At 37.4% G+C, this 14,215-nt stretch overlaps 1 protein-coding gene across 1 annotated transcript in view; it reads right to left on the bottom strand.

The window, feature by feature from the left end:
• The window catches only part of SAP30 (Sin3A associated protein 30), a 93,297-nt gene that overhangs the window by 58,475 nt on the left and 20,607 nt on the right, over positions 1–14,215 (bottom strand). The window contains exon 2 of the mRNA XM_053703832.1: positions 2,977–3,102. Coding sequence (XP_053559807.1) covers positions 2,977–3,102 — 126 coding nt within the window. The remainder of the gene's footprint in view (positions 1–2,976; positions 3,103–14,215) is intronic.

Below are 14,215 nucleotides of genomic sequence, written 5' to 3'. Positions count from 1 at the left end.
GTAAGGCTTTGTTTTCCTGTATAACAACCTTTAAAATGTGACACTTCACTGGCAAGCACTACAAGAGTGAATCAAGATAAATGTTTAGGGAGTGTTGACTCTGCATAAGCATTGATTGTGCACAGTTCACTGCTAGCTGTCAAAGCCAATGATGTATTGGATGTGTACATGCAAGCCAAAAGCATATGCCCATATTAGAAGCAGATTTGTTTCTTCTACAAGGAAAACAGGTTAAGTGGGAAGAGTGACTTTTACCATAACACAAAAGGAGACATTAAAATAATGAAAGTATAATGCAAAAGGTCACTGTAAACATTTGCTTTAATTCTCTTTAAAGGGACATAAAACAAGTGGGGATAGAGACAAAATAATATAATATGTACTTTAATTACTTTACCTGCAAATTTATACTGCAGTGCCTCGCCATTAACCCTTTCTTTTTAGTTTCTGAATTGTAAAGCTCTAACTCCCCCCACACAATTCCTTTTATGGCTGTATCTATGTTTATTGTTGTTTTGGTAGAATGCAAAAGTGAACAGGGATTATCTGCTGGAGAATGCCTAGAAGCTGCAAACTCAGTTGAAATACAATGCTTGTGTCTAAACACTGATAAGAGGGCTGGAGTTAGCTGCTCCAGGCAGTTTAGCTATGTAATTCATTTTGCTTTTTTTGTGAAAATTATTTTAAAATACTTGCCAGCAATTTTTAAACAAATTTTTTAAGCAAACTTTTTTAAATTAATTAGCCCTTTTAGGATATGCACAGATCTTTTATGGTATTTTAAGCAATAAAACTCTAGTTAAAGGTTTTAAACCGCAATGAGGTTTATTAATGTTTTTTATTCAGTAAGGAAAATACTGAACAACAAGTATATACTTTTAGCACTCATTTGCAGCACTTAGACATCATGTTAAATGAAAAGATATATTTTATATAATAAAGTTTATTTTAATAATCTCCTCCCGGAATACTGAGAGGCTGCTATAAAACATAACTTTTATAAAACCAAAATAAAATTTAAAATTATGGGTAAAAACTAATAAACGCTTTAAAATCACCAGAGTCTTATGTATTTATTCCTCAATATGTGTATGTATATTTTTATACATGCTATCAAAATTAATTTATGAATAATTTCAAAGGACTTGTTCTCTAGGTTGTGTAATTGTAAACAGTGGCAAATTAAAATTTGATGGAAAAATCCCCAACACCACCCAAAAGATTTCACAGTTAATAATACATGGGAATAGCAGTTCCAAATATAGAACTAAAAAACTGTTTCAAATATAGCGTTGTAGCAAGCTGTGAAAATAATCTATGATACATTTACCAAGATGAGCACCAAGTAACAGTTGAAAAAACACTCTAGATCAGGGGTCATCAATTGCGGACTTGCTGGCTGAGCATCATGGGAAATGTAGTTCCAAAACCTCTGGAAGGCCACAATTTATGACACCTGCCCTAGATTTTTAGAGAGACAAACAATGTTTAATTTTATAAAAAACATTACTAAATATGAAAAGAAACCCTCTGAGCAGGCGGACAGACATTGCCGCAATTCAACCAGATTGAGTATGATCGGGTTAATTGACACCCGATTGGCCGCGAATCTGCAGGGGACGGCATTGCACCAACAGCTCACAAGAGCTGCAGGTGCAATGCTGAATACGGAGAGTGTATTGCTCTCCGCATTCAGTGAGATCTGGCAGACCTGATCCGCACTGTTGGATCAGTTCCGCCAGACTTTTGATAAATATCCCCCATGTTCTATATTGCATCACCTCTTATTGTTCTTATATTTGTGTAATGGGGAGTGGTGCTGTGTATACGATTTACAATTATAAAGAAAGAAAAAGAATACACTTCTAGCACTCTAGCTTAGACTCAGAAAGGGAGAGGTGGTGCTAAAATGTTAAATGTTGTAAAATCAACTTTTTTTTAAGGGACATTGTACACTAAATTTTTCTTTGCATAAATGTTTTGTAGATGATCCAATTATATAGCTCATCTGGTATTTTTTTTGTAAAAAGTATAGTTTTGCTTATTTTTAAATAACATTGTGCTAATTTATAGACTCCTAACCAAGCCCCACAGTGTCAGATGTATACCCACGTTTACTAGGTAGATATAGACTAAACATAAGACAATACATGAATCTTAACTTACAAATAATTAATTGTATCATCTCAAATCGGTATGTCAAATCAGTACATTTTGGTTGTAATATTATTAGTGTATATCTCTTCTCAAATAAACCTCTTAACAAAATTGAAATCGATAAAAAATGTATATGTTAATATTTTATCCCAATAGTGTTAGCGTGTAACTAAACCCTCTGTCCACGTTAATGAAAGTCGCACATTGTATCTTATTTTAAATATTTTTTTTCTGCAAAATAGCAGATTTCTATATCCTTATAATACTGCTTGTGCGTGTATATTCATTCTATTTTTTACAAATCAACAGGATGCTAATGCAGCCATCCAAAAATTAGTATACGATGTAATAGCAGCGATGCCACGCTCATCCACTGTAAGAGAACAAAGGTGACCCTATTAAAAAGAAAACTTAATTAGTTCCTATAACACCCCCCTTACACATTTCGCCATAAAAGCTTTCTCAAAGGCAAAACACATAAGTGGGGTCTAATAGAGGAACTAATGGAATTTCCTTTTTAATAGAGAATCCTTTGTTCTCTTACAGTGATGAGCGTGGCACTGTCGCTCACGGTTATTACATAGTATATAAATTTTTGGAAGGCGGCTGTTAATTTGTAAAAAATAGAATCAATATACATACAAAAGCAGTATTATAATTGATAATTAGAAAGCCGTTTAAAATTGCATAGTCTGTCTGAATGATTAAAGAAAAGTTTGGGGTTTAATGTCCTTTCATTTATAATCAAAGTAAGGAATAATTCTATTTGGTTTCTAGTGAATATACAGCTTCTGATACATAAAATCAATAAAGACCTACCTCTGGTGTCTCGGTATCATGAACAGGAGAGTCACCTCCATCATCATCACTCGCTTTCCTTTTTCTTCTGTTCCTTACACTCTGAATTAAATTCTTGTGAAAATCACAAATATAAAGATGTCTTGCCTAAAAGGAAAATGAGAAATGTGTTACAAGGAAAGCAAAAGAAACAAGTCACACTTAGAAAAACAGTAGGAAGTTCAGCATTTTTTATATTTGGCTCTTATTTCCTTTGTTCTCTAAACAATAACTTAAAAAAGCAGAGAACATTTAAGTAAAGCGATCTTCAAAAAAACACTGCAGATAACAATGATCTGTGTATTACTGACACACAAGTTCAAATCACTATTGTATGTGTTACTAGCACAGAAGGCCACCAAATATGCTACTTATCAACCTTCACTAGTCAATCTCAGGTTATTCAGTATTTTTGTGGTGTGAAACTGGTTACCATTAGGGTTTCCAGGGGTCCAAGTATTTCTGCTACCCATCTTCAAATAAATGCAAAAAAAGACAACAATTATTGGGTCTGACTTGAAGACAGATGTGGGCCTACAAATGACAGATGCATCAGAGTCATAAGTCTGATCTGATATAACGAATAGGAGCTAGAGACTTTGGAGTATTATCTAAAGCTAAATGTGGGTATATGATTAACAACAGGAGTTGAACAATTATATGGTCTGAGATGAAGTCTGATCCCTGCCCTTTCTACCACTTTACCCAGATTGTCCCTGGTCATTCATTATTTTTTGAAGACATCTGGCAACTCTAGTGTGATTGTAGAAAAAATGTCTGCAGCAATAGGGGTTTAAAATATTTCATGGACTTCGCTTTGTGCACAGCCATACAGGAAAAGGAAAGGGCCTTCCCGAAACTGTTGCTACAATGTTTGAAGCACCAAATTCTATAAATTGTCTTTGTATCCTGTAGCATTAAGATGACCCTTCACTGGAACCAGGGGCCTAGCCCAAACCCCGAAAGGCTGCCCAAGCCATTATCACTTCACTACTAAACTTTAAAGTAGGTATTACACATTCTGGTAGGTAGCATTCTCCTGGCATCTGCCACACTCAGTTTCTTTCATTCGACTGTCAGATAGTGATCTGCGATTCATCATACAAAAAAACACTTTTCACTGCTCCAGGGTCCAGTGGCAGTGAGCTTTACACCACTCCAGCTGACGTTTGGTATTGCACATGTTGATGTGAGGATTATGAACAGCTGCTCTACTACGGAAACCCATTTCATGGAGATCCCGACACAACAGGCAGAACATAGTGCGATCTGCGATGTCATCGCAGAAAATGCAGCCTGTCTGCAGAAAGATCAGGTCCTAACATTACAGATGCAGAGCATAGAGCTGAAGCGTTCCTCTTTGCACACTATGAAATTCCTGCAAGTCAGTTCCTCCTCCTCCCCTCTTCGTGCCCTCACAGTACATACCTGATTATAGAGGCTTAACTGCTTGCCTTTTAACCCCCATCCTATGGCTAACAAAGGTCGCTGCAATGTATTTCTGTGAAATACACTGCAGCTATTTTGGAAGCCATGGGGTTAACATCTGCATTTGTTTATTAGCTGTGGAGGAGGGTTGCTCCACACGCGGGCACAGGACTACTGAGCCTTTCCAGTGAGGAGGGATTTTAAGAGTTGCTACTTCCTACAAGCCAGCTGAGGCTTGATTTATACCAGTTCAGTACAACAGCCCTCACTTCAAAGAAACAGTGTCGGTGGAACGGTGAGGCTCTTATCAAATAGTTATGCTGAGCTTATATGAGATGTTGATGTTACCGTGTGGAGAGTTGTTTTTTTGTTTGCTGTTATAGCAGTCTGATTTAAGAAAGACTACAAATGTTTAAAATGAGCATTTTGAAAATGTGACAAAAATGTTGGTAGGGGGCGCCCTTGTTATAGCTAGAACAATAGTTTATAATTGTGAGCAATAGGTCAATAAGGTAAGTTTAACACTAAGATATAACAGTTCTATGATGGTGGAGGCAGCTATCTGTGGTGGATCAAGGCCACGATCCAGGATCAATAATCTGCAGTAGACATAAAAGGACAGAAGCGCCACATGGCCCAATATTGTTGGATACAATCAGAATAATATGTGTAACAATTGCACTCACATGTCGTAAGACACCCCTGATGGTGTAGAGGAAGCGGTCTGGGATCAAAAACAGTCACCCAGGAGACTGACCTCCAGTAGGTAATCAGTAATCTGTAGAGGATAATACAGAAGACAAGGGGTGCCTATATGGCCTAGTACTGTTGGTACAAGCAAGGTATGGTATAGTAAGAAATGCACTCACATTTAGTAGAGCACCTCCCTTGGTGCAATAGAAGCAAGCTGGGATTAATTTAGTTACCTAGTAGACTAATTCTCCAGTGATCAGGAACTCCAAGCTATCCAGTAGCAAGATAATGGTGTAGAGATAGAATATAGTTCGGCAGCAAGTGGTAAGTGTAAAACTTACTTTATTAAAATATTAAAATATTTAGCAACGCGTTTCTCAGCCAACCAGTGGCTGTTTCATCAGGCTTAATAAAATGAATAAAACACTTGCTCTATATGCCTTACAAACACACCTAAATAATCAAAGCAATGGATTACACCTGAAATGGGTGTTACTTCGTAGTAGCATCAAATGAGTCATAACCAATCATATGAAACCACATTCTATGACATCACGATGTAAACAAAACACAAATACAATGTCAAAAACAGATAGAACAATAATATATGCAGTATATTTGTAGTTAGGAGAGATCATCATCCCAAGTTGTCAACTCGTTTGGGACAAACTAATGTTTAAGGATTGCGATATAACATATTGAAGTGTTAGCTAAAACATAATTAAAGGAGGACCCAAGGAAAATGTTAATTTGATTCCTATATGAATGTTAGATATACTGTATTAAGAATTATTGCCCTAAATATAAACTGACACCCTAAAGCCAATCAGACAGCCCTTTATATGTCAAAAAGTGCAGTAATGCAAAGCGATACCTGCACAGTTGTGCGTATCACAATGACAATCATTCAGGGCAGACATTTGTCAGTTGTGGATATCTAACAAACAGGCTTCATGTATAAACACTAATATACCGCACAAGGATGTTTTTTTTCAAAGGGCCGTCTAATAGATGATCATTAGAGCCACGTATAATACTTACTGGGTATGTGTAATCAAACATTATATTGTTGTTGTTGCTGTCTATGTCGGCGTATTAGGGAGATATTCTGCGCCTGTATGTGAAAGTGTGAGTCATATGACGCAATGGGTGCGTGGCAAATGGTGATAAGTCCTGCACTAGCGTTTGTTTAGCGGGTATGTAATTGGCCTAAGCAGTCAACACGTCAGAGAGATAAGCGGAGCTTAATCGGACCGGTACAGATATCTTTATTTATTTATGGTCCCAATACAGATTATCCTGCAGAGTTGAGGGTGACTAAATATCTAATAAATATGGTTAAAAAGATGCCCTATTTGTAAAATACAATACCATAAAAAATGTATTACTTGTTGTCTATTACTAGTACCGTCATATATATAGTAATGCGATTATATTGTAAATACTAGTATTAACAAAGCCAGTGGCTAATGTGCAAAACAAAGTGAATGCCCAATCAGAGAATGTGTATGTGTATCTGAGCAGCACTGCATAATACATGGAATGGTAGTTTTAGCTTATTCCAACCAACTTCTTATCATTAAAGGACCAGTCAACACAGTATATTTGCATAATCAACAAATGCAAGATAACAAGACAATGCAATGACACTTAGTCTGAACTTCAAATGAATAGTAGATTATTTTTCTGACAATTTTAAAAGATGTCTTTTTCCACTCCCCCTTTACCATGTGACAGCCATCAGCCAATCACAAATGCATACACGTACCATGTGACAGCCTTCAGCCATTCACAAATGCATACACACTTATTCTTGCACATGCTCAGTAGGAGCTGGCAACTCAAAAAGTTTAAATATAAAAAGACTGTGCACATTTTGTTAACGGAAGTAAATTGGAAAGTTGTTTAAAATGGCATGCTCTATCTGAATAAGGAAAGTTTAATTTTGATTGAGTGTCCCTTTAACTTCAGGACAAAAAGAGGGGTTATCTACACTAGGTGTTGTGAGTGGTGTTATCTAAGTGTTACTATGGAAATAAGAATATGAGGGGATGTGTGATGTTGGCTAAACTGGTATGTGAACCTAATAGGCAGCTGATAGTTAAGGTGATGGCCAGAAAACTATTATGTGGACGATGTATAACAGCAGTGTTATGGTTTGAAGTGTTGGTGCTGTTGTTAGTAGTATTAGTAATTGAAAGGCAACTATTAATATTCAACTAGTCATTAATTAGCATAGTGTTATTAATTATACATATAAAGCTTATACTAGTGAAGTATAAAGTGTGGTGAGACAGGGATATATGATGGCGAGTGATAACAGTTGTAGGGAAGGAATATACATAAGTGTGTGACAGGGTACATATTCAATGTAGTCGAGACTAATTAAGGAAGTGAAGGGGACGGTAACTAAACACAATGGGAACATGATTAAGTGCTAAACTGGAAAATCTCGACTAAATGGGAAGTGAGGAGTATATTTAATAGCCCTGGTTGTATGGTCAAATCAGTGGCAAATATAAGGGACAACAGAATATATTAAAATAAGGAGTGAGAAATTGAGTCGTGCCAACCAATATCAAAGGTCAAATGCTGCTAGATCCACGCATTCATTTAGACTATCAGGGGCCAAGGTATGTAGTTTGTGGATCCAATAGGTTTCCCTGCGACGAAGACTGAGCATGGGGTTGTGGCTGTTTCTAGGTATCTGTTCAATAGGGATAATAGACGTAGTTTTCAGACAACCCTTATGGGCGTAAGTGCAGAGCCTTGATAAGCTATGCTTCAAAAACTTTCTTTTTATATTGCGAGTGTTCTCGCTCCACCACCTTTTGATTTTGTGACACGTGCGCCCCACATATTGCACCCCACATGAGCAGTCGATCAAGTAAACCACATAAATGGATTCACAAGTCAGGCGTTTGTTTATTTTAAATTGTTCTCCTGTGTGATTCGATTGAAAAGTTTTGGTGCCACTATTCACCACTTTACACATATTACATCTAGGATTCAGGCACTTAAATACCCCACTTTGGGGAATAAAGTTGCCCAAAAAAGTCCTATTACTTTTAGTAATGCTGTTCATAATGGGGTTATCTAAACTTATTCTATCTCTAACAATTTTGCTAGGTGCTAATTTGTTTTTAGGCGTGGGGGCCCTCCTGAAAACTATCCTTGGTTTAGGGGGTATGTGGTGTTTGAGATATGGATCGTCACAAATTATCGGCCAATGGTTAGAGATGATTCTTTTTATCTCACGATGTTTGCTGCTATATCCAGTGATAAACAGAGGGGTTTTGATATCAAGTGAAATCAAAGGATGATATCAAAACCCCTCTGTTTATCACTGGATATAGCAGCCAACATCGTGAGATAAAAAGAATTAAGTTCCGCCTATCTCTCTGACGCCTTGACTGCTTAGGCCAATTACATACCTGCTAAACAAACGCTAGTGCAGGACCTATCACCATTTGACACACACCCATTGCGTCATATGACTCACACTCTCACATACCAGCGCAGAATATCACCCTAATACGACGACATAGACAGCAACAACAACAATATGTTTGATCACACATACCCAGTAAGTATTATAAGTGGCTCTAATGATCATCTATTAGACAGCCCTTTGAAAAAAACATCCTTGTGCGGTATATTAGCGTTTATACATGAAGCCTGTTTACTGTGCAGGTATCACTTCGCATTACTGCACTTTTTGACATATAAAGGGCTGTCTGATTGGCTTTAGGGTGTCAGTTTAATTATGATTTAGCTAACACTTCAATATGTTATATCGCAATCCTTAAACATTAGTTTGTCCCAAACGAATTGATAACTTGTAAGGCAGTATGTAGTGCGCTAAGTAACTTGGGATGATGCTCTCTCCTAACTACAAATATACTGCATATATTATTGTTCTATCTGTTTTTGACATTGATTTGTGTTTTGTTTACATCGTGATGTCATAGAATGTGGTTTCATATGATTGGTTGACTCATTTGATGCTCCTACCAAGTAACACCCATTACAGGTGTAATCCATTGCTTTGATTATTTAGGTGCGTTTGTAAGGCATATATAGCAAGTGTTTTATTCATTTTATTAAGCCTGATGAATCAGCCACTGGTTGGCTGAGAAACGCATTGCTAACTATTTTAATATTTTAATAAAGTAAGTTTTACACTTACCACTTGCTGCCGAACTATATTCTCTCTCTCTCTCTCTACACCATTATCTTGCTACTGGATAGCTTAGAGTCCCTGATCACTGGAGAATTAGTCTCCTGGGTTGCTTCTATTGCACCAAGGGAGGTGCCCTACTAAATGTGAGGGCATTTTTTACTATACCATACCTTGCTTGTACCAACAGTACTAGGCCATATAGGCACCCCTTGTGTTCTGTATTATTCTCTACAGATTACTGATTACCTACCGGAGGTCAGTCTCCTGGGTGACTGTTTTTGATCCCAGACCGGTTTCAAGCGGTGGAAGTGATTACTGCAATACATTTTTTACACACTGATGCAGAGAAAGCAGCTCTGTGGTCCTCTCTGCATCAGCCAGCGGTGGTGCCGATCGTTGGTGGGTGGGAGCTATTGCAAGGAAGCGGGTGGGCGACCCATCGCTGGCGAACTTCAGGCCAGCTGTGGATAATCACTCCAGTGTGCACACGGGAGCGCGCGGGGGGCATGTGCACGCACGCCCGCAATATGCCATATAAAGTGGTGCGAGAGGATGGTGGGAGGAGAGGGTGAGAGGGAGGGGGGAAATAATGATGGGAAAGGGATCTGGGAGGGGGTAGGGCATTGAGGGGGGCAGCTACTCTACAGAAAAAGTGGGAATAGCAGTAAAAAAAGCACAATTTTATTGCAAAGTGGGTACCCAAATGGTGGCAAATAGTTAGTGGGGGGAGGGTTAGAGAGCTGTTTGGGGGGGGCTCAGGGAGGTTGGGTGGTAAGGGGGATCCTACACTGCAGAAAATATATCATTTAAAAAAATAATAATTAAAAAACCCCAAAACAAAACCTTTTTATTTTTATACTGGCAGACTTTCTGCCAGTACTAAAGAAGGCGGTGACAATAGTGAGGTAGGGGAGGGAAGAGAGCTGTTTGAGAGAGGTCAGGGAAAGGTCAAGGGGTGGGATGTGCCAAGTGGGTGGCTGATCTCTACACTAAAGCTAAAATTACCCCTTCAAGCTACCTAATTAACCCCTTCACTGCTGGGCATAATACATGTGTGGGGCGCAGCGGCATTTAGTGGCCTTCTAATTACCAAAAAACAATGCCAAAGCCATATATGTCTGCTATTTCTGAACAAAGGGGATCCCAGAGAACCATTTACAATTTGTGCCATAATTGCACAAGCTGTTTGTAAATAATTTAAGTGAGAAACCTAAAGTTTGTGATAAAGTTTGTGAAAAAGTGAACTTTTTTTTATTTGATCGCATTTGGCGGTGAAATGGTGGCATGAAATATACCAAAATGGGCCTAGATCAATACTTTGGGTTGTCTACTAAAAAAAAAATATATATATATATATATATATATATATATATATATATATATATATATATACACATAGTATATACATACATGTGAAGAGTTATTCAGGGATCCCTGACAGATATCAGTGTTACAATGGAACTATCGCTAATTTTGAGAGAAAAATGGTTTGGAAATAGCAAAGTGCTACTTGTATTTATTGCCCTATAACTTGCAAAAAAAAGTAAAGAACATGTAAACATTGGGTATTTCTAAACTCAGGACAACATTTAGAAACTATTTAGCATGGGAGTTTTTTGGTGCTTGTAGATGTGTAACAGATTTTTGGAGTCAAATTTAGAAAAAGTGTGTTTTTTTTCAATTTTTTATATTTTATATATTTTTTATAGTAAATTATGGTGTCTTTAGATAGTCCATTTAATGGCGAGAAAAACAGTATATAATATGTGTGGATACAGTAAATGAGTAGAAGGCAAATTACAGCTAAACACAAACACCGCAGAAATGTAATAGCCCTGGTGCTTAAGGGAAAGAAAATTGAAAAATGGTCTGGTCCTTAACACATGTCCTTTTGCTTTGGAACATTTTTAAAATTTAGTGAAATAATTATTTATATATGTTTGTCATACCCCAATAACTGTGAACTTAACAAAAGATACCAGTGTCCACGTTGGTTGCTCACAATCTAACATTTACCATATGCAGTATGTTCATTTAGGAGCTTCTTATGAAGCACACTGTTTTCATAAAAGTACACAAATGATTAGGAACATTAACCCTTTGATGACAGGGTTAATTTGTCTACATCGGAACAACGTTCCGATTAAAAAATTGAAATCCTGCGATTGTGCACGCAATTGCAAGATTTCAATGATGGGATCGGGTCAGTGGGGCATCCCTGTGACGCTAGGCACGCCCTCCAGACTGTGATCACAGCCAACGGTTATGACGTTCTATTTCGTCCTAACGGCACTAAAGCCCAGTGTAATTATAACGGAATAGAACGGCATAACGGCTTTAAAAGGTTAAACCTCAGCCCTAATGTACTGTATTACTTTATATTACCCTAGCAGATGAAACTAGGTTATATTTTTTTTTCCTTTATTTGTAAACAAACAAAAAAAATATCATATTCCTGCAGACACATTCCATATTTCCATACTTTTAATGACAACTAATGCAGCAAATGATGCAGGCACATAACATGGCAATTTTAGTAATAAAATTATAAAATCTGCCATGTCCCTGCAATCATTACCAATATATATATATATATATATATATATATATATATATATATATATATATATACTACTTCCTCTGACGAAGAAGCATTCTCCACGCGTCGAAACGCGTAAGGATTTTTATCTTCAGAGTGTGGCTTTGCTCTTTTTTACTCAAGCGGCTGTGATTTGAAACAGTCACCCACAGCGGTCTTCACGATACCTATCAGGCGTATCCACCTGACCGTCTATAGCGGCACCTTTGAGTGCTCCATCCTTGCTACATATTTTCTACCACTGGGACAATTTATTCCACGCTCCTCATTTTTTAAACACTGACTCGCACTCACACAGCTTTACATAGCATTTGCCTCACGCATCAAGCGAGACATCAGGCTATGAAAGCGGCATACACCATCTTTTTTTAGTTGATTGGAACATTGAGTACTCCACGCTGATACGTGCCGACAGTACAGTTGCCTTAAATTATCAGACCACAGCAGGCTCTGACACCACCGATTGTTTCTAGCTACCTTGTTACATACACCACTTGTTTGTATCGCATATCAGGTACAGGGAAACTTGGTTTCCATATAAACTCTGTCAGATATAGCAGAAACTACAGCTGCTTTAATTTGCCTTAGCTGCAGGTTCAAGACATTCTAGGATTTCTTTATCATTCTTTACCAGTGTTTACACTGCCTATGGTCCTTACACAGTAAAAGTGTAACTAACAACTAGAGAACTTTACAAGCACCTATTTGGGACACATCAGGACACAACGTGAAGCTGTTTTACCATCGGGTTTCACGCAACAAGTCTATTATTATTATCAGACACCTGCCTCAAGCAACACCTGCTTAAGGTATATAAAAATATATCTACACACCATTACTTACCTCATACAGATTGAGGGTAATCAATGTGAGTGCATTTCTTATACCTGCCTTGTATTTAATAAATTTTTATTTATACAGTATCACACTATGTACTCTCTCTTTCTTTGCCATATTCCATCCCACACGGTGAGAGCCAAGATCCAGATTGAACTACCATACTGTGGAGAGACACCAAGTCAGCAATACCAGAGACCAGGAAGCTCCAAGGTTGAAAGTACCATACACAAGCCGGCATGAAATAAAAGACCAGGACATCTTCCAACACAGGAAAGACCACCAAGACATACCGGAGAGAAGTAAATCAGACACGCAGACATTACCTCATATGATTGAGGTACCCTCTGGTAAGGGCATACCACTTGTCTCCTAGTACATTGTTGCAGTTATTTTAGAGACTTATTATCGACTATTATTGCTCATAAGCAATACAACATTTTGAACTTATAAGATCCACCTAACATTATCCTTTCTATCTTTTGGACTACCTGTGTGAGATCAAGGTCACTTGTCTACTCCACCAGAGAGACATTTCACACATACATTTGATGTAACACCATTTATATATCTCTAGTATTTGTAGCGCTGAATAACTTTCGACATTTCTCTTGTATGTAATTTTTCTATCAGTGTCAGGGGTACACTGAATCGTATACGTTCATGCAGCTCAATACCTACACCCATCAAGTCTAAAAAGAGTTTACAGGGAACATATACATCCCAGACCTACATATCTCTTAGACAGGTGCAGAAATCTATATACATTTCCTTAATATAACACTACATTTATTTATCTGTTTGTGGAACAACTGAGCGCTGGTAACTCTCTTTAATATATTTATATATATATATATATATATATATATATATATATATATATATATATATATATATAACCTTGCCTTCTAGCCTTTGCAAAGCTCTTACTCCTGAATGTAAGCAAAGTTAATGTGAGCAATGCACCTTTTTTATTACACTTAACCTTCTAATTATGTAATGTTAGATCAAAAGCAAAGGGAAAAAGAAATATTTGAGACATTTTAAAAACATAACACAATTTTATTTTTTTATTTTTCTCTGCAGCTAATTTGCAATGCAATATATTATAAAAGCTTTAAAAACTTGCTTTACTCTCCAGTTAATCAACACATTGCTATTTAGTTGGTGCTTAAAGTGAATGTCAACTTTCACGAATGAAAGCCGTTTTTAAAAAAACTATTAAAAACAGGGGCACTTTCATTCATGAAAGTTTATATTGAAGCCGTTCTTTTAAAATACCTTTTTATTCCTAGCAAACGTGGAACATCGGAGCAGCGATTCCTCCGCCCCCAGGATGTCTCTTCTTACTTCAGAAATGACGAATTTGGCTTCCTCCAATCACAGTGTGGCCTCAGGCAATGTTTGCTCTGGGGGGGGAAGCCGTTATTGGAGGAAGCCGGATTCATAATTTCTGACGTAAGAGACGACATGGAGGCGGG

Source organism: Bombina bombina, chromosome 2 (assembly GCF_027579735.1).
Source record: "Bombina bombina isolate aBomBom1 chromosome 2, aBomBom1.pri, whole genome shotgun sequence".
Taxonomy (NCBI): Eukaryota; Metazoa; Chordata; class Amphibia; order Anura; family Bombinatoridae; genus Bombina; species Bombina bombina.
Note: the sequence above shows the minus strand (reverse complement) of the source record. Positions and strands in the feature narration are given on the sequence as shown.